The sequence below is a fragment of the Vicia villosa genome, linkage group LG5, assembly GCF_029867415.1.
Source record: "Vicia villosa cultivar HV-30 ecotype Madison, WI linkage group LG5, Vvil1.0, whole genome shotgun sequence".
NCBI lineage: Eukaryota > Viridiplantae > Streptophyta > Magnoliopsida > Fabales > Fabaceae > Vicia > Vicia villosa.
Genome location: NC_081184.1, coordinates 5,734,058 through 5,756,381, shown reverse-complemented (window position 1 = coordinate 5,756,381; position 22,324 = coordinate 5,734,058). Strand labels below are relative to the sequence as shown.

Genomic DNA, 22,324 nt, shown 5'->3' with positions numbered 1-22,324 from the left:
CTGGTGCCCGTCCAATATTAGTAAAATCCGCACAAATATGAAGCCTTGCTACAATCTAGAGAATATGAAGCATCTGAGGCCGCAAAATATGTGGGGACTCTAAGAGACGAAGGCTTCAAAAACAATTCACTGGGAGAGACAACCACCTTTGAACGATCTTTTAAAAAATGCTTTGAACTAAGCTCCTTAATCTCTAAATCCACACTCCTAAGTGGTGAATAAAGCACAGTTAGAGGTTGCTCAAGATTTCCCTCCCTAAATAAAATCTTCTACTTACTCGAAGCCGAGTGAGAGGAATATATAATCCACAAAAAAACTATTATTAAAGATACGTTTTTGGGAGGTGTCAGTAACAACCATGATGGGGTGTGTAAAAGAGACAGAAGATGTTGAGACAACCCAACTAAAGGTATTAGCAATTCATAAATATTTAGGAGTGGGCCATGGTCAAAGCCCAACCTATATTCCCACTAGAAGGACACACTACCCAAAAGAGGAGAGAACATGAAATTTCCTTCCAAAAAATGAATGTGACACGTGCACATCAACAATTGAAAGACTACACTCCACATACTTATCCCACTCTCTCTATCATGAGCTCCCAAGGAAGAGATAAAAAAAACTATTTCCCAATGAGACTCCTTTTCCCCAACATCACAAATATTGACATTTAATTGGTTCAGCTCTAAATTTAAAGTTATTGAGAAGCCATGATGTCTCACAACATGGTTTGAGGATAAATGAGATTTTACTTCTAATTTTCTATTATTAATAGGATCTACAAAAGTGTTAGGTGATACTTTGAAGAAGGGCTGGACTAGCGCTCGGTTTAGATCGGTTTTGGGTCTAAAACTTAAATATGACGCAAATCATAATTTCATTTTTACAGCCCAATTTTGACCGATAAAGTTTCAATATTTGGTGGATTCAATTAAATTGTTTTGGGAGATAAGTTGGTTCGATGTAGTCGGTTTTATATTTATTGGGATGGCCTTATTTCACATGCACTTATTTTTAATTTTTTTAAACAAAATATCAAAATTTTAGAACAGCCTAAAGAATAACTATTTTGTATTATTGAAAAAAAATTATTATTACGTGATAATATTTCCAATATCATTTGATATTAATATAATCATTATCATATTTTAAATCACAAACTAAAAATAATACTCAAAATTTTATATTGTGTGTCTTCTATTCTTGTGAGTTCACAATACCACCATTAAAATTATAGAAAGGATAATAACACGTCAATATTATGAACCTCATTGTTATTATGAGTCATCCCCATAGTAATAAAAATAAATAAAATAAATATTAATTAAGTTTGGTTGATTTTAGTTTTTGACGGATGCAAAATAATCATCCAAACCTGACCCCAACAACAGAAAGAGAAACTACTCGTTGTTTGTCTTCATCGAATCCCTCACCCTCACTACCAACCATATCCACACCAATCATACACAAAGTAGGCAATTAGCACATGAAAAACCATTACTATCTTAATATTTCTTCCCATCTAGACTACCCAAAAAAGCATCATATGAGCTTGATAAGTCACAATTTTCTTGAAAATTATCAAGAACACTGAGTACTAAACTTGCATTATACTCCACAACTTCATCAGGTTGATAAAAAGAGGAGAAACAAGAGCAAGGAATGAAACCTTCTTAAACTACCCAAACCGAAAAAAATCTTAAAATCAACCATGACTTTAACTTCCACATAAGGAGAGCTCCCAACTTCATAGACACCAAAACCATTCCTACAATAAAAAACTTGCCCGATACACACTCTTGACTCACTTGAATAACTCTCCCAAAGAGAACACCAGTCTTTGGGAAATCATCATCATCCAATAATGTATGGAAATACCTCTGTAGGAATGCCACACATATTTCCTTAAGGTTTTTGTATCTTATGGGTTATAAGCTAGTGTTGTAGAAAACTCTATCGAATTCAAATAGCCAGTGTAGTTGTCGAAATATTTTAGGTTGTTAGCATGTTGAATTGGGTCAGTCTATTATCCCAATTGTTTAGTATGTTAGTTGAAAGCTAAAGTTTAGTTTTTTAAATAGTGTACTAGTCATTACTTCTCCAAAGAATTCTAATTACGGGAGAAAGTTGTGTGGTTGAGATTCAATTGTAAACATTGTTCCCTAATGTGCAATTAAATCAACGATCCAGGGTTTTATACCACATGAATCGTTTTTCTCTCTTATCTATTTCCCAATTATTGGTTAGCTTGTTGATAAAGAAATCGATCATAATCTATTTTCTATGCATCGATTTCACAACAAATTGGTGTGGTGAGTGTGGAGGAGGAGATGCTATCAACAAAGTCTAATATTGAGAAACTCACTAGAGTGAATGATTTCAGCCTAAGGCGCTCTAAGATGTAATCCCTCCTTGTTCAATAGGGCTTACTATAAGCGTCGAAAGGAACGGAGAAGAGGGATGCTACCCTTAAACGAAGGAGAAGACAAAAATGATAAAGAAAGCCCACAACAACATCGTTTTAAGCCATGGTGATAAAGTTCTTCGACAAGTTTTGAAGGAGAAGACGGTAGCGGGTGTTTTGGAAATACTCGAAGGTTTGTACATGACCAAATCGTTAGTCAATCACATCTCCCTGAAGCAAGCTTTGTATTCATTCAAAATGAGTGATGACAATATCTTGACTAAACAACTGTATATGTTCAATAAGCAAATTCTTGATCTAGAGAATATTGAGGTTACCATCAGCGATGAAGATCAAGCGTTGCTAATGTTGTGTTATTTACCAAGATCTCATGCTCACTTTAAAGAAATCATCTTTTATGGAAGAGAGTCCATGACCTTTGAAGAAGTTCAATCAGCCTTGTACTCAAAAGATTTGAACGAAAGAAAGGAGCACATTCCATCATCTGTTGGTGAAAGATTATCCGTAAAAGGATAATTCTCGTAAAAGGATAATTTTTAGGAGCAGAAGAGTAAAGGTCCACATATTTTTTATGGTGGTGACTTCCAAACAGTGATGTATTTGAGGAATTATGTGATCAAAATGATGGATCAGTGTTGTTAGGAAACAACAAAGCCTACAAAATTACAGGAAATGGATCTGTCAAATTCAAGCTTCATGATGAGTCAATAAAGTTGTTGACTAATGTCGGGTTCGTACCTAGTCTTAAGAGAAATTTTGGTGAATTCGACAAGAAAGGAAATGTTTTCAAAGAAGAGCAAAGTATCCTAAGCGTAATAAGGGGGTCGAAGGAAGTATTAAGAGGCATCAAGAGGAAAGACCTATATACCCTTGAGGATGAGGTTGTAAGTGGTTCAACATATGTGGCATCAAAAAAACCTATGTCGAAGACTGAGTTATGGCACATGAGACTATGTCATGTCAGTGAAAGGGGCATAGTTAAATTGGGAAAGCGAAATCTGTTAGGTGCTAACGAGGTTGAAAATTTGGAGTTTTTGAACTTTGTGCATCTGGTAAATCTTGCAGGGTGAAGTTTAACAAAGGTAAACAAAGAACACATGGATCCCTTGACTATTTCCATGCTGATCTTTATGGGCTTGTAATAAATCCCTCACACTCAGGTGCAATATATTTTCTATCTATATTTGATTATTACTCACGAAAGTTATGGGTATTCAGTCATAAATCTAAGGATGAAACTTTTGAAAATTCAAGAGGTTGAGGAATGACAATGGTCTATAATTTTGCAATGAAGCTTTCGAAAGTTATTATGTTGTGTCTGGTATTGCACGGCATAAAACTACTGCAGGTACTCCCCAACAAAATGGTTTAGCTAAAAGTTTTAATTGAACCATTCTAAAAAGAGTGAGGTGCATGTTGGTTAATATGGGCTTAAAGAAATATTTTGGGCTAAGGCAATCATGACTGCAACTTACGTGATAAATAGGTGTCCTTCAACTGCCTAGGGAATGAAGACACCTGAATAAGTTTGATCAGATCATTCACCAGACCTTGACAAACCTAGAGTATTTGGTTGCATATCATATGCTCACATTAGCAAGACAAGGTCAAACGTTAACGTAGAGATCTAATATGCATGTTTCTTGGATACCCTGAAGGAGTCAAAGCTTATAGGTTACGGTGCCTAGAGTGAGGTCACAAGAGGTGTATCACAAGTTGAGATGTAATTTTCAATGAAGCTGAGATGACTCAAGAAAATTTAGGATATTAGTCAAAGTTCGAAGATCTCTGTAGAAGACTTGGAACAAAGGGAGTTTCCTATTGAGATGGAGCATGTAGATACTGAAGTGCAAAACCCAGATGAAGTCGAAGAAGAAGCACAAGGTGTTGAAACGAATGAGGAGGATGATAATGAGTATCTGTTAGCTAGACAGACCCAGGAGAATCAACTAACCACCTTAGAGACATGGTTATGCATATATCATCTCTTTCCTTAATCTCCATAAGTGAGGATCTGGATGAAGAACCTAGAGACTGTAAGGAAGTTATGAGGATCGAGATAATACTGAATGGCTAAGAGCCATGGAGATGAGATCAAATCTCTTCATGATAACAACACTTCAGAGATGATTAAGAGACCCACAGAGGCCAAATTAGTCAGCTATTAGTCAATCTTCAAGGTGAAAAAGGAATCGAGTGAGTGATGTCAAAGAGATACAAGGCAAGGCTGATCGCTAGGTGGTTCACTCAAAAGTAAATAGCCGACTTCAATGATGTGCTATCTCTTGTCGTGAAGCACAAATCCATTCGAATGCTATTTGCTATGGTGGAAAAGTTCTACTTAGAGTTGGAACAAATGAATGTGAGTAATACTTTCTTGTATGATGATATAGATGAAACAATCCTCATAAAACAACTTGAAAGGTATGAAGAAAAGGGTAAGGAGGATTACATGTGCAAGCTAAATAGGTTATTTTATAGCCTGAAGCAATCTCCCAGACAATGGAATAGAAGGTTCGATAGGTTCATGGCACACGCAGGTTTCACTTGAAGTCAGTTCGACTATTGTGTGTACTTTAGATTTTGACCTAGAAGTTCACTTGTGATTATGTTACTTTATACGGATGATATCTTCATAGACAACGACAATGTCGAAGATGTATTAAGGGTAAAGGCTGAAATCGGACAAGAGTTCGTGATGAAGGATCTTGGTACTAGCACCATAATCCTTGGGACTGGCATCCGGAGAGATAAAAACCAATCAAGGTTATGCTAATCTTAAGAGACATACCTACGGAAGATTCTCGACAAGTTTGATATGTCGATTTCAAAGCATGTTGTATCTCCGACAAATCATCAATTTAACCTGAGTATAAATAAGTGTCCTAATACTGAGTACGAAAGAGCATATATGAATAACATACCATATGCTAACACAGTAGGTTCTTTGATGTAAGCTATGGTATGTACTAGGCTAGACATAGCATATGCAGTGAGCCTTGTAAGCAGGTATATGATTATCAATCCTGGAAAGGCGCACTGGAAAGTATTAAAGTGAATTCTTAGGTACATAAAAGAATCTCTGGGAAGAGTCCTGATTTATGGTGGAGTTAGAGGTGATGATAGAAAAGCAGAAATCAAAGGATTTGTCGACCCTAACTATAAAGGTTGTATGGATTCCAAAAAATCTCTTTTTTGATATGTTTTCACTATGTTTGGGACAATAATCAGTTGAAAAGCAACACTTTATAAGGTTATTGCTCTATCAACCACTGAAGCATAATACATTGCCCTCACTGAGACTCTCAAAGAAGCATTGTGACTTGAAGGTTTTACTAACAAGTTTAAACTTCAAGGTCAAGCAATCACTATTAAATGTGATAGTCAAAATGCAATACACCTATCAAAAAATTTAGCATATCATGAGTGAATCAAACACTTTGATGTGAGGTTGCATTTCGTCAATATAGTCGAGCGTGAAGAAGTCCACATGTTGAAGGTTTTGATTGATGACAATGTTGCTGATATGATCCCCAAGATATTGCCAAGTTGAAAGTTTTTCCACTGTATGCAACTGATAAAGCTGCATAATAAAAGCTAGTTTGTTTCAAGGTTTAAAATTTGTTCCAAGGTGGAGATTTATAGCTTGTGGGTTATAAAAGCTGGGCTGTAAGCATGTAGAAAACTTTGTAATGTTAATCCTCAGCTTGAACGAGTTGATCCATATGTCGACTTAATCTTATTTCAAGTTTGCAGACATTCTTGACCTCGAAAAATCTATCAAAACCGAAACATTTCCCAAACTTTGAACGCTTAGAAGGAATGAACACTTCTATAACCAATCTAAAACAATAGAAACATCTACGAAAAGAACCAATCGATGTATGGTCTGGAATATTCGAGCCATAGAAGCCATTGGTAAGAACACACAGCACCAGAAGCCACGGTTACCAAGAAAAAGAAATGGAGAAAAACCAGTGGCACGACCACTAGAAGTAAAGAACACTGTAGAAATGCAACTAGAATGATATAGATTGAGTAGGTGAACTCAATACTATACGAAGAAAAAAGAAGCTTTAGGAATAGAGTGTAATTTGTAAAGCTTCATGCACGAAGAATTGAATGTGAGAAGGAAATAAAAGAGAGGGCTGCATGATGCAAGTAGGAACCAAAAACTTCAATCTTCAGGATAAGAAAACTGATGTTTGCTAAACTGTTTGAGAATTAGATGAATATGCTTGATTTATTTTAACTGATACATATAATATTAAAAGTTCTTTCAAGTGATACATATTTCCAACATTTGTTTATACTTTATCTTAAACAAATTTCTTTACCTTGTTATTTTTGGAAAGAGGTCCAAAAAAAAGGATCATTGTTTAGAGAATCTGTAATATTGAGAAAACAAAGATAGAATAGAACCTAAATTGTTTTCAATGATGACGTGACAATTGTAAATTTGTTGAAAAGAGTTTAACTTTCTCCCATGCGTTAAATGTTACAATATATATGTGCAATTGAGATAAAGCTAATTAACTAGATACTAAACTAACCGTAAAACTACCAAAATATAAAAAACCAACATAAGCGACGACATCTATATATAGCTGAACTTTTTATTCTATTTTATTTTGACCATGTTACATTTCATTTTATATTTATTGCTTGCAAACTCTACGCTATAAAATCTTTATTTGAAGGTTTCTTGAAAATTTATAGCTAACTTTGATCTGTTGAAATTGATTTAGATGGAAAGTTGTTTAACTCATTTGGGGAAGACATGTGTAGAGAAATCGATAAATGGGACATTAGCAAAATTACGTGATGTATTTTGCTTCACATGCATTTCTAATGAAATCAAAGAAGAAAAGGTTTGGCTCGAAGGAGAAATAAAAGCACATGAGAGTTTTCTGTCTAAATATTACATTTCTTTTCCAAGTAGAGAGACAAAATATAAACAGCTGCTCCATGCACTCAAAGATGATAACAACCATATAATCGTATTGCAAGGGAGGGGTGGCATCGGAAAAACTACCTTTGCCAAAAAAGTTAGTGAAGAACTAAAAGAATCTGCACAATTCACTCACGTCATTGAGACAACGGTGTCGTTTACTCCTGATATAAAAAAAGTTCAAGATGCTATTGCTCGAAGTTTAGGAATGGAATGGAAGGAATGGGACTCAGACAGATCGACGAAACTATTGAGCCGAATAAAAAATGGTGAAAATAGTGAGAAAATTCTTCTAATAATGGATAATGTATGGGATCAAGAGTTACCTGTTGATTTACATCTAATAGGAATTCCAAAACCTGGAAAATACGATGGTTGTAAATTTCTTATAATTACACGGAATAAACAAATATCCAGTAAAATGAAATGTGATAAGAAGATTGAATTGGAGCTCTTATCTGAAGAAGAATCATGGACCATGTTCAAAATGTATGCCGGTATAAGCAATAGTCTTTCAAAAAATTTGATCACTAAAGGATTTAAAATTGCCAAGGAATGCAAACAATTACCGGTTGCAATTGTTGTTCTCGCTGGAAGTTTAAAGGGCCAACAACATCGTATGCAGGAGTTGGATGCTACCTTAAAATCCTTGACGAAGATTGTGCCCAAGGACAATGTTGATGCTGAAATGGTTGAAATTTATAAATGTTTGAAGTTTAGCTATGATTATATGAAGGATGAAAAAGCCAAGGGGTTATTTCTCTTATCTTCTATATTTCCAGAAGATAAAGAAATTCCTATTGAAATTTTAACTAGACTTGGAATTGGATCGGGCTTTTTTGAAGATTATGATAGCTACAATGATGTTCGAGACCAAGTAGTTAAAGCCAAAAACAAACTCATAGACTCATGTTTATTGATGGAGGTCAATGAAGAATATGTAAAAGTGCATGAGTTGGTTCGTGAAGTGGCTCAAGAGATTGAAAACAAAGAGATTGGAAGTGTAAATTTGTCGAACAAAGGTAAAGAATCATCTGTTCAAAGGAAAATAAATATTAAATATTTATTTTGTAAAGGGAAGGACACAGATTTGTTTTCCTATAAGTATGGTTCCGAACTTGAGATTCTAGTTCTCGACATGGAAAGAGATGAAGACTGTAAACGTATTGAAGTTTCAGATTCTTTTTTTAAAAATATTGGCAAGCTTCAAGTTTTGTACTTTATTGGTCATGACAAAAGATCGATATCATTTACACGTTCAATTCCATCATTGACAAATATTCGATCTATATTGGTTGATGGAGTTGATTTAGGTGACATCTCTGTTTTTGGAAATCTAAAACGTCTCGAGACTCTTGATTTGGTTAAATGCAAAATCAATGAATTGCCACAAGAAATTGCAGAGTTGTGGAGATTTAAATTGTTAAACTTGGAAGAATGTGAAATTACAACGAATGATCCATTTGAGGTTATCAAAAAATGCTCAAAACTTGAGGAGTTATACTTCATTGATAGTTTTAATGCTTCTTGCCATGAAATAACCATACCCGAGTTGAAAAGGTATCGTATCGGTACAAGGTGGGTGTGGAGTAGGAGCAATTATTTACTATCAAAATGTATGGCTTTTATAGGTCATGATCGTATTCTTTCAAAAGAAACAATCAAGTATTGCATGCAAAAATCAGATAGTTTTCAACTAAATGGAACTTCAATTAAGGAGGAATGGAGAAACCTCGTGCCTGATATTGTTGATGTAGATCAAGGTATGAATGATCTCGTTGAGCTTCGTATGAGCAATCTTTCACAATTAAAGTGTCTCATTGACACAAATGGTATTCAAGTTCCAAGAGTAATATTGTCCAAGTTAGTTGTACTAGAACTAGATGAAATGGAAAGTTTGGAAGTACTATTCAATGGTTCTCTTTCTTTTGATTCTTTGAAGAAATTGGAGACGCTATCAATACGTTACTGTAAAAAGCTTCAAAGATTGTCTACTTTCCAGCTAAATCACTGCAATCTAAAGACCGTGATTCTTCAAAAATGCGCAATGTTGTTTAACCTCTCTTCATTGTTAACTTCTCAGAACCTGATGCTGCTAGAGAAATTGGAAATAGTTGGTTGTGAGAATTTGACAAAGATAATAAAAGATGAAAGAGGAGAAAAGGAATTAAGAGAAGAAATAGATGACGATTATAAATATAACAAGCGTTATGTTCCAATGTTTCCAAAACTAAAAGTTCTTGAAGTTGACAGATGTTGCCAATTAGAATCAATACTTCCTTTGCTTTCCTCTCAAGACCTTCCAGTACTAGAAGCTATAACAGTAAGCGGATGTGATAAGCTCAAATATATATTTGGGAAATATCAACATGTTGAACTCGGTTCACTAAAACATATACTGCGTTGGATATTCCCAAAATTGAAAACACTTTCTGTTAAAAATTGCACGGAATTGAAATACATTTTTGGGAACTACGTCGATGACCATCCAAACCACAATGCAGTTCACCTTCTTCTTCCAGAATTACAATGCATCAATCTTGACTATCTGCGAAGTTTAGTCTCCATATGTCCTGAACAATATCGCACAACATTTCCAAATTTGATACAACTTAAGCTCATTTTTTGCTCTCTGAATAATACATTCGCGGAGGTATTCCTGTTTCCATATATTTTTCTTGTTTGCCAAAACAATCAATCAATTATTTCACCTTTACTTGAAAAAAATTGTAAGATTGCAACTGACAATTAGTTGAAGTAATTAATGTTTTAATATCTTACAAATAAAAATAAAAACGTTTTCATAAATAAAACACATAATATTGAAAGTTAAAATTAGTCTTTTAACTTATCAAAGTGACTTGCATTTCCATAACTTGTAAGTCTAAGTTGTATGGTAATGTTTGATTTGATTTTCAGTTCCTTTATATATGGAAACGTGCTCAATGCCTTCCAATACATTCAAGTATCACGTGCAATGTTAAAGAGATGACGTTGTCTGGTTCTTCGAAGCTAAGTTCTGTGTTTATGCTTTCTATTAGTGAACGAATGATGGTGGAAACTTTGAGAATTGAGAACTGTGATGAATTGCAGTACATAATAGTAGACGTTGGAGATGAAAGTGATGACATTACTTGGGGCAATGTCTTCCCAAAATTAAAAAGGCTTTTCATTCAAGATTGCAAGAAATTGAAATACATATTTGGACACTACGAATACAATGATGACCATCCTAACCAGAACAAGATTCACCTTCATCTTCCAGTTTTACAATGTCTTCAACTCTGCAATCTGGAAAATTTTGTTGCTATATGTCCTAAACGATATCGCACAACATTTCCACCTTTGATTGAACTTGAACTCGTGGAATGTTCTCCGGATAATACAGTCATACAGGTATCCCTGTTTCTTTATATCTTTGTTGTTTGCCAAAATAATCATTTATTCCAATTTTACTTAAAGAATGTTATTGGATTGCAAATGACAATTACTTGGTGAAAGTAATATTTTCATGTATTATAAATGAAATAAAAGTGTTTTCAAAATTAAGTACTTATTATCATTATTACCACATTCCAACCAAATAAAGTGGAATCAAGTAGATGTTTATGTGATTTCCAAAATTAATGAAAAAAATATGAAAAGTATGAATTACTACAAAAAAATGTATGCTATAATGCACTTAAGATATTTTCTTTTACTAATAGAGTCAATTCTTTTATATCATTTTCATAAAAATAATGAAACCAAATTTTATGTACATGTAGGATTTGAGCTTGGAAAATTTTATTCCTTTAAAAAGTCTCGTGGTACATAACTCCAAAGCAGAAAATATTATTAGTCACAATGAAATAGAAAGACAACCAATGAACTTGGGGTTGCAAAAGTCTGAGCTACAAGATCTTCATAATATGACTTGCCTTTTTGTGGGTCCTGAAAATTCTTTTTCCCTACAAAACCTTAAACAAATGATAATTGTGCGTTGTGAAAGATTGGAAATAGCTTTCTCTACTTCTATTTCCATATGCTTACCACAATTGGTTTATCTAAGAATCGAAAATTGCGATGAGTTGAAGTACATCATCAAAGATGACAGGCAGATTCAAAATATAACATGCTTTCCAAAGCTACGAATACTTGTTGTAATAAAGTGTCACAAATTAAAATGTGTCTTTTCGGTCAAGTTACTTCCTCGGTTAATAGCTTTGATGATAAGGGAAGCACATGAGTTAGAAGAAATATTTAAAAGTGAAGCTGATCAAAAAGTCAAGTTACCAATATTACAAGTGGTAGTACTTGAAAACCTACCAAGCCTCTTCCGCACCCAAGAAACTCAATTTCAGGAAGTACGCAGTCGTGTTGTAGAAAATTGCAGAAATCTCTCTTTGACTTCAGCCACAACTAATTATTTCTCATATTGGCTTTTACTCATTGAAATTGGCATAGGTACACACTATACCCATTACTTTTTGAAACCATTACATGATGATTTTAATAAATTACATATCATGCAGTGTTTAGTTTTTGTAACTCTTCTGTGGATTTAGGAAATTCATGTTCACACTACCAAAAAAATCCTCTAGAATATTCACACATGTATATGTCGCACTCTATTTGAATATTACTTTTTCATCTTACTTGATTCATGGTTGGCTTTCCAAATACATCTTCAGAACCTTTGAGAAAATTTTCCATAACTTATTCTACCTATACTTCTTACCCCAGAACTACCAGAGAATATCCTTACTAATAATAGCTTTATGGTTTTAAATTGCGGTTGCGGCTGCGGATGCGGTTGCGGTTGCAGTCATTGTGATTGCGATTATTGTGGTTGTTGCGATGCTGAATATGGTCGTTGTGGCGTGAATTCATATTTATGAACATAAAATATGATATTTTATTATTTATTTTTGAATTCACACGTCTTCCATTTCCTCTTTAAATTTTCATACATATATATATATATATATATATATATATATATATATATATATATATATATATATATATATATATATATATATATATATATATATATATATATATATATATATATCATTAATATTCCGTCACCTTTTAAATATAACTAATCCTTTTAAAATATATCTTAAATCTACCAAATAATTTAAAAAGAAGATAGATCAAATGATTTTTGCGAATATTGCATAATCTCTTGCGGTCTGATGCGGCTTGATACGATGCGATGTCATAATGCGGTTTTTATTATGATTTACAATCACACCGCAATTGCGGCCTAATGCAAATGCACACACTACCGGAACCGCAATATTGCGACCGTATTAGGTGATGCGGTCCGCAATTTAAAACCATAAATAGCTTTATAAAAGTGGTAAAATTTTAATTATTTGGTATAGACAGATAAGCAGTTGTGTCCATGAAATTCAATGAACCAGTTTTAAAACTCCTCTGAAATAGTTGTAAAATGATTGATAGAGTCAGTTTAATAAATAATATTTTTTTCTTTACAAATATTTTAAAGACTTAAATGCACTTTTAATCTCCTTTTAAAAAAAATTCAGCTTTTTGATCATCCAGTTTCGTATTTCTTGAAATTTTTGTGGTCTCCCTTCAGTTTTGTCTAGTTGTCATTATAATTTTTGACGTGACACAGACAGGATAATGACCATGTGGCACTACGCCACAACGTGATGCCACATGATCATTGTTATGTTAGTGTCACGTCATAAAATGATGTGACAACTAGAAAAAAAATAAGGAAGATTACAAAAAATTCAAGAAAATATGAAACTAAAGGACAAAAAACTGATTTTTTTAAAGGAGACTAAAGTATTATAAAAATTAAAATAAAAAGATAAAAAGTGCAATTAAGCCTATTTTAAAATATAAAAACAATTTTTGATTTTATTGTTATGTTTATGACTTATTATCTAGTAATTTTAATCTATACTATTTTTGAATAGTTGATCCATATCTTAAAAACTTATTTGCGAGAGCATTTGAGCAATCAAGACAATTAAGAGGTAAGACCAAAGATCAGAAACAATTAAAAGATATTGGTAATGAAAATCCAAGAGCTGAAACCAAAAAAGATACTGCTGTTGGTATTGGGACTGAACATGGAGCAGTATTAGGACACGAGTCGACTTCTTCACAGGTTAATATAAACCTATTTATTCAAAATGGATGTTATTAATTATTAGTTTTATATCAATAATGCATTTGTTTTTAATACAACAGTTGGAGAAAGAACAACCAACGAGTCAACAAGAAAACCAACAAGATCTACATGGAACAATCAATACTACTCATAAACCCTCTCAGGTTCATAATGTAAAATAGTATCTCCTAATTGTGCATGTTAAACCCTCTCAGGTTTAACTTCAAATGGTTCTTTAAAAACTTACTACAACTTAACCCCTAAAGAAAGGCATCTCAATTTGTTTTATTCTTTTCAATGTAGGAATTGAAATATACTACCAACTTAAACATGTTTTAATTTTATGCAGGGTGTTGAAGAAGGACATGCATTAACAAATACTCAGAAAATAACAGTTTCAACTCATTTAGTGTTAGCCAGTGCATCCGAAGTGGGTGTGAGTTTATTGTTTTTATACTCTCTATATGTGTGTGTGTGAAATTAGATATTGATAATAAGCTTCATTCAAAAATAATTTGCAAATAATGTTGAATTCACTTAAATATTTTTATGCATAATACTCATTCAATAAGTTAAAGTCTTATTTAGTAATGAATGTTATTGATTATTAGTTTTATATCATTAATGTATTTGTTCTTAATACAGGAGTTGAAAAAAAAACAACTAATGAGCCAACATGGTTTGAAAACGCAACAAAATGCACTTATAGAAATCACTACTACCGTCAAATTCCCTCAGGCAAGTAATATAACATTGTATAACACACACCTCTCTCCCTCTCTCTCTCTCTCTATATATATATATATATATATATATATATATATATATATATATATATATATATATATATATATATATATATATATATATATATATATATATATATATATATATATATATATATATATATAAAATGAGCTATTCTTACAACTACTAATATTTGAAATATTAATAATATCATTTGTAAATTTCCTAACATTCTTATGTATGATACTCGTCAAATAGTTTAAGGTATTACTTAGTAATAAATGTTATTAAATATTAGTTTTATATCACAAATATAGTTGTTATTAATACAGAAATTGGAAAAAGAACAACCAGCAAGTCAACAAGGTTTGATAAACCAACACGATCTACTTGAAGAAATCACTACTATCGTCAAACCCTCTCAGGCAAGTAATGTAATATAGAATATATATTTATATAGTTAATCTTTAAAAAATACCAACAACATCAGTAGCAATATTACCAACAAATTCAAAAGTAATTTAAAGACCATATTAAATTCTGTTGAATATTCCTATGCGTAATACTCAGCTAATAGTTAAAGGTCTAACTTAGTAAAGAATATAATTAATTATTAGTATCATATCACTAATGCATTTGTTCTTAATACAGGAATTTGAAAAGGAACAACCAACAAATCAACAAGGATTGATAAACCAACAAGATCCACTTGAAAAAAACAAGACTATAACCAAAACTTATCAGGTATATAATGTATTACATTATGACTTATTTGAGCATGTTAAACTAAAAAAATATATCAATTTTACTTCAAGCGCATTTTTAAAAATTTATTACAACTGAACTCGTAAATTAAAGGCATCTCTCTAGAATTTTATATTTTCTATTTAACTCTTTTAAATGTAGGAATTGAATTATATTACCAACTTAAGCATGCTTTTATTTTATGCAGGGTGTTGGAGATGGAACTACATTAACAATTTTCCAGAAAATAACAGCCCCAACTCATTTAGAGTTAGCCAGATCATCGCATGTGAGTGTGAGTTTACAGAAATTAAACTTTTAATGCATTCAAACATAGATTCTTTTGATTATTGTTTTTTATTCTCACTAAAATAAAACTTAGGGTCATCCAAACTATATATATATATATATATATATATATATATATATATATATATATATATATATATATATATATATATATATATATATATATATATATATATCATATGAGAATGACATTTTTATGTGAGAACATATGAATGAATCTGATCTATATAGAGGAGGGATATTCTTACTCCAAGAGTAAGTTATCAAGACTTACTCCTCATCATGACCATTGATTCTTCTCAGTCTAATGAATAAAGTTAATGAGTATTATTTTTTTGTCTCCACATTTAATTACTTATTAGAATCAATAGTGATGATGAGGAGTAAGTCTTGATAACTTACTCTTGGAATAAGAATATCCCTCCTTATATATATATATATATATATATATATATATATATATATATATATATATATATATATATATATATATATATATATATATATATATATATATATATTTTGAGGTTAATCATACAAATACTAATATTCGAGATACTAATATTATTAGTTTCATATAACTAATGCATTAGTTCTTAATACAGGAGTTTGAGAAGGAACGATCAACGAATCAACAAGGTTTGATAAACCAACAAGATCCACTTGAAAAAAACAAGAGTATAACAAAAACCTCTCAGGTATATCATGTATTACATTATAGCCTAATTGAGCATGTAAAACTAAAAAGAATATAGATTTTACTTCAAGCGCGTCTTTAAAACTTTACTACAACTTAACTCCTAAACTAAAGGCATTTCTTTGATTTTTTTGTGTTGAATTCCCTTAAACATTCTTATGCATGATACTCATTAAATAATTTAAGATATTACTTTTTTTATTAAAAAGATATTCATTCATTCAAATTGAAAAAATACATAGATAATTACAATTTCAAGATTGCTAAAAACTAAAAAAGGTGAATCTGCAAACAATCTTGCAACACCTACGTTAATAGCATACAACGGCAACATGAAAGTGCCTACAAATATGACAAAATAAAAGGCACAAGAATATTCATATTTCTGGATCTGCAACATTGACGTTCAAGTCTTCCTCCGATCTACACTGATTTGAAGTGAATGTGTCAATCTGAACCAGAAACACTGTACTAAGACGGGAAAACCAACAAACACAGCACAAGACGATAAAAACTATAAACACAGAAAAGAATAAGAAAATCTATATGGATAACCACTTATTTAAATAAAAAGAGAAGAAAAAACGATGTTGAGGGGTGTTTTCTAGGCAAATATGGTCAAAAACCATCCTTACGATGGAAGAATGAAAAATGGCCAACAACGGTGTTGAGTTTTATAATTTAAGATATTACTTAGTAATGAATGATATTATTATTAGTTTTATATCACAAATATATTTGTTCTTAATATAGGAATTGGAAAAAGAAAAACCAACGAGTCAACAAGGTTTTATAAACCAACAAGTTCCACTTGGAGAAATTGTCAAACCCTCTCAGGAAAGTAATCTAATATAGATATATATATATATATATATATATATATATATATATATATATATATATATATATATATATATATATATATATATATATATATATATATATATATATCATTATTTATAGTGAGGTTAATCATACAAATATAACTAATGCATTAGTTCTTAATACAGGAGTTTGAGAAGGAACGATCAACGGATCAACAAGGTTTAATAAACCAAAAAGATCCACTAGAAAAAAATAAGAGTATAACAAAAACCTCTCAGGTATATAATATTATATTATAGCCTAATTGAGCATGTAAAACTAAAAAGAATATAGATTTTACTTCAAGCGTGTCTTTAAAACTTTACTACAACTTAACTCCTAAACTAAAGGCATTTCTTTGATTTTTTTTTTGTGTTGAATTCCCTTAAACATTCTTATGCATGATACTCATTAAATAATTTAAGATATTATTTTTTTTATTATAAAGATATTTATACATTCAAATTGAAAAAAATACATCGATCATTACAAATTCAAGATTGCTAAAAACAAAAAAAGGTGAACCTGCAAACAAACTTGCAGCACCTAGGTTAATAGCATACAACGGCAACATGAAAGTGCCTACAAATATGACCAAAAAAAGGCACAAGAATATTCATATTTCTGGATCTGCAACATTGACGTTCAAGTCTTCCTCAGATCTACAATGATTTGAAGTGAATGTGTCAATCTGAACCAGAAACACTGTATTGAGACGGGAAAACTAACAAACGTTGTACTAAGACGTGAAAACCAACAAACACCGCACAAGACTATAAAAACTATAAACACACAAAAGAAGAAGAAAATCTATATGGATAACCACTTATTTAAATAAAAAGGGAAGAAAAAAATGATGTTGAGGGGTGATTTCTAGCCAAATATGGTCAAAATCCATCCATACGATGGAAGATTGAAAAATAGCCAAAAACGGTGTTGAGTTTTATAATTTAAGATATTACTTAGTAATGAATGATATTATTATTAGTTTTATATCACAAATATATTTGTTCTTAATATAGGAATTGGAAAAAGAACAACCAACGAGTCAACAAGGTTTGATAAACCAACAAGTTCCACTTGGAGAAGTCGTCAAACCCTCTCAGGAAAGTAATCTAATATAGAATATACATAAATATATATATATATATATATATATATATATATATATATTGAGGTTAATCATACAAATATAACTAATGCATTAGTTCTTAATACAGGAGTTTGAGAAGGAACGATCAACGAATCAACAAGGTTTGATAAACCAACAAGATCCACTTGAAAAAAACAAGAGTATAACAAAAACCTCTCAGGTATATCATGTATTACATTATAGCCTAATTGAGCATGTAAAACTAAAAAGAATATAGATTTTACTTCAAGCGCGTCTTTAAAACTTTACTACAACTTAACTCCTAAACTAAAGGCATTTCTTTGATTTTTTTTTGTGTTGAATTCCCTTAAACATTCTTATGCATGATACTCATTAAATAATTTAAGATATTACTTTTTTTATTAAAAAGATATTCATTCATTCAAATTGAAAAAATACATAGATAATTACAAATTCAAGATTGCTAAAAACTAAAAAAGGTGAATCTGTAAACAATCTTGCAACACCTAGGTTAATAGCATATAACGGCAACATGAAAGTGCCTACAAATATGACAAAATATAAGGCACAAGAATATTCATATTTTTGGATCTGCAACATTGACGTTCAAGTCTTCCTCCGATCTACACTGATTTGAAGTGAATGTGTTAATCTGAACCAGAAACACTGTACTAAGACGGGAAAACCAACAAACGTAGTACTAAGACGGGAAAACCAACAAACACCGCACAAGACGATAAAAACTATAAACACGGAAAAGAATAAGAAAATCTATATGGATAACCACTTATTTAAATAAAAAGAGAAGAAAAAAACGATGTTGAGGGGTGATTTCTAGGCAAATATGGTCAAAAACCATCCTTACGATGGAAGAATGAAAAATGGCCAACAACGGTGTTGAGTTTTATAATTTAAGATATTACTTAGTAATGAATGATATTATTATTAGTTTTATATCACAAATATATTTGTTCTTAATATATGAATTGGAAAAAGAAAAACCAACGAGTCAACAAGGTTTTATAAACCAACAAGTTCTACTTGGAGAAATTGTCAAACCCTCTCATTAAAGTAATCTAATATATATATATATATATATATATATATATATATATATATATATATATATATATATATATATATATATATATATATATATATATATATATATATATATATATATATATCATTATTTATAGTGAGGTTAATCATACAAATATAACTAATGCATTAGTTCTTAATACAGGAGTTTGAGAAGGAACGATCAACGGATCAACAAGGTTTAATAAACCAAAAATATCCACTTGAAAAAAATAAGAGTATAACAAAAACCTCTCAGGTATATAATATTACATTATAGCCTAATTGAGCATGTAAAACTAAAAAGAATATAGATTTTACTTCAAGCGCGTCTTTAAAACTTTACTACAACTTAACTCCTAAACTAAAGGCATTTCTTTGATTTTTTTTTGTGTGTTGAATTCCCTTAAACATTCTTATGCATGATACTTATTAAATAATTTAAGATATTATTTTTTTTATTAAAAAGATATTAATACATTCAAATTGAAAAAAATACATCGATCATTACAAATTCAAGATTGCTAAAAACAAAAAAAGGTGAACCTGCAAACAAACTTGCAGCACCTAGGTTAATAGCATATAATGGCAACATGAAAGTGCCTACAAATATGACCAAAAAAAGGCACAAGAATATTCATATTTCTGGATCTGCAACATTGACGTTCAAGTCTTCCTCAGATCTACAATGATTTGAAGTGAATGTGTCAATCTGAACCAGAAACACTGTATTGAGACGGGAAAACTAACAAGCGTTGTACTAAGACGGGAAAACCAACAAACACCGCACAAGACTATAAAAACTATAAACACACAAAAGAAGAAGAAAATCTAGATGGATAACCACTTATTTAAATAAAAAGGGAAGAAAAAAATGATGTTGAGGGGTGATTTCTAGCCAAATATGGTCAAAATCCATCCCTACGATGGAAGAATGAAAAATAGCCAAAAACGGTGTTGAGTTTTATAATTTAAGATATTACTTAGTAATGAATGATATTATTATTAGTTTTATATCACAAATATATTTGTTCTTAATATAGGAATTGGAAAAAGAACAACCAACGAGTCAACAAGGTTTGATAAACCAACAAGTTCCACTTGGAGAAGTCGTCACACCCTCTCAGGAAAGTAATCTAATATAGAATATACATATATATATATATATATGAGGTTAATCATACAAATATAACTAATGCATTAGTTCTTAATACAGGAGTTTGAGAAGGAACGATCAACGAATCAACAAGGTTTGATAAACCAACAAGATCCACTTGAAAAAAACAAGAGTATAACAAAAACCTCTCAGGTATATCATGTATTACATTATAGCCTAATTGAGCATGTAAAACTAAAAAGAATATAGATTTTACTTCAAACGCGTCTTTAAAAGTTTACTACAACTTAACTCCTAAACTAAAGGCATTTCTTTGATTTTTTTTGTGTTGAATTCCCTTAAACATTCTTATGCATGATACTCATTAAATAATTTAAGATATTACTTTTTTTATTAAAAAGATATTCATTCATTCAAATTGAAAAAATACATAGATCATTACAAATTCAAGATTGCTAAAAACTAAAAAAGGTGAATCTGCAAACAATCTTGCAATACCTAGGTTAATAGCATATAACAGCAACATGAAAGTGCCTACAAATATGACAAAATAAAAGGCACAAGAATATTCATATTTCTGGATCTTCAACATTGACGTTCAAGTCTTCCTCATATCTACACTGATTTGAAGTGAATGTGTCAATTTGAACCAGAAACACTGTACTAAGACGGGAAAACCAACAAACGTAGTACTAAGACGGGAAAACCAACAATCTCCGCACAAGACGATAAAAACTATAAACACAGAAAAGAATAAGAAAATCTATATGGATAACCACTTATTTAAATAAAAAGAGAAGAAAAAAACGATGTTGAGGGGTGATTTCTAGCCAAATATGGTCAAAAACCATCCTTACGATGGAAGAATGAAAAATGGCCAACAACGGTGTTGAGTTTTATAATTTAAGATATTACTTAGTAATGAATGATATTATTATTAGTTTTATATCACAAATATATTTTTTCTTAATATATGAATTGGAAAAAGAAAAACCAACGAGTCAACAAGGTTTTATAAACCAACAAGTTCTACTTGGAGAAATTGTCAAACCCTCTCAGGAAAGTAATCTAATATATATATATATATATATATATATATATATATATATATATATATATGTATATATATATATATATATATGTATATATATATATATATATATATATGTATATATATATATATATATATATATATATATATATATATATCATTATTTATAGTGAGGTTAATCATACAAATATAACTAATGCATTAGTTCTTAATACAGGAGTTTGAGAAGGAACGATCAACGGATCAACAAGGTTTAATAAACCAAAAATATCCACTTGAAAAAAATAAGAGTATAACAAAAACCTCTCAGGTATATAATATTACATTATAGCCTAATTGAGCATGTAAAACTAAAAATAATATAGATTTTACTTCAAGCGCGTCTTTAAAACTTTACTACAACTTAACTCCTAAACTAAAGGCATTTCTTTGATTTTTTTTGTGTTGAATTCCCTTAAACATTCTTATGCATGATACTCATTAAATAATTTAAGATATTACTTTTTTTATTAAAAAGATATTCATTCATTCAAATTTAAAAAATACATAGATCATTACAAATTCAAGATTGCTAAAAACTAAAAAAGGTGAATCTGCAAACCATCTTGCAACACCTAGGTTAATAGCATACAACGGCAACATGAAAGTGCCTACAAATATGACAAAATAAAAGGCACAAGAATATTCATATTTCTGGATCTGCAACATTGACGTTCAAGTCTTCCTCAGATCTACAATGATTTGAAGTGAATGTGTCAATCTGAACCAGAAACACTGTACTAAGACGGGAAAACTAACAAACGTTGTACTAAGACGGAAAAACCAACAAACACCGCACAAGACTATAAAAACTATAAACACACAAAAGAAGAAGAAAATCTATATGGATAACCACTTATTTAAATAAAAAGAGAAGAAAAAAATGATGTTGAGGGGTGATTTCTACCCAAATATGGTCAAAAACCATCCCTACGATGGAAGAATGAAAAATGGCCAAAAACGGTGTTGAGTTTTATAATTTAAGATATTACTTAGTAATGAATGATATTATTATTAGTTTTATATCACAAATATATTTGTTCTTAA

General features: G+C 30.9%; 1 protein-coding gene across 2 annotated transcripts in view; it reads left to right on the top strand.

The window, feature by feature from the left end:
• Window positions 1-22,324, top strand: part of LOC131601232 (uncharacterized) — a 29,309-nt gene that overhangs the window by 5,820 nt on the left and 1,165 nt on the right. The window contains exons 3-20 of one of the 2 annotated variants that reach the window (XM_058873007.1): window positions 7,174-10,029; window positions 10,296-10,772; window positions 11,144-11,822; window positions 13,319-13,512; window positions 13,596-13,679; window positions 13,865-13,951; window positions 14,161-14,253; window positions 14,595-14,687; window positions 14,914-15,006; window positions 15,215-15,301; window positions 15,921-16,013; window positions 16,766-16,851; window positions 17,025-17,115; window positions 17,899-17,984; window positions 18,099-18,189; window positions 19,237-19,329; window positions 20,114-20,379; window positions 21,456-21,548. In XM_058873007.1, the coding sequence (XP_058728990.1) occupies window positions 7,174-10,029; window positions 10,296-10,772; window positions 11,144-11,822; window positions 13,319-13,512; window positions 13,596-13,679; window positions 13,865-13,951; window positions 14,161-14,253; window positions 14,595-14,687; window positions 14,914-15,006; window positions 15,215-15,301; window positions 15,921-16,013; window positions 16,766-16,851; window positions 17,025-17,115; window positions 17,899-17,984; window positions 18,099-18,189; window positions 19,237-19,329; window positions 20,114-20,215 (5,385 nt within the window). In that variant the 3' untranslated portion in view covers window positions 20,216-20,379; window positions 21,456-21,548. The remainder of the gene's footprint in view (window positions 1-7,173; window positions 10,030-10,295; window positions 10,773-11,143; window positions 11,823-13,318; window positions 13,513-13,595; window positions 13,680-13,864; window positions 13,952-14,160; window positions 14,254-14,594; window positions 14,688-14,913; window positions 15,007-15,214; window positions 15,302-15,920; window positions 16,014-16,765; window positions 16,852-17,024; window positions 17,116-17,898; window positions 17,985-18,098; window positions 18,190-19,236; window positions 19,330-20,113; window positions 20,380-21,455; window positions 21,549-22,324) is intronic. The other variant, XM_058873008.1, reaches the window with a different exon arrangement.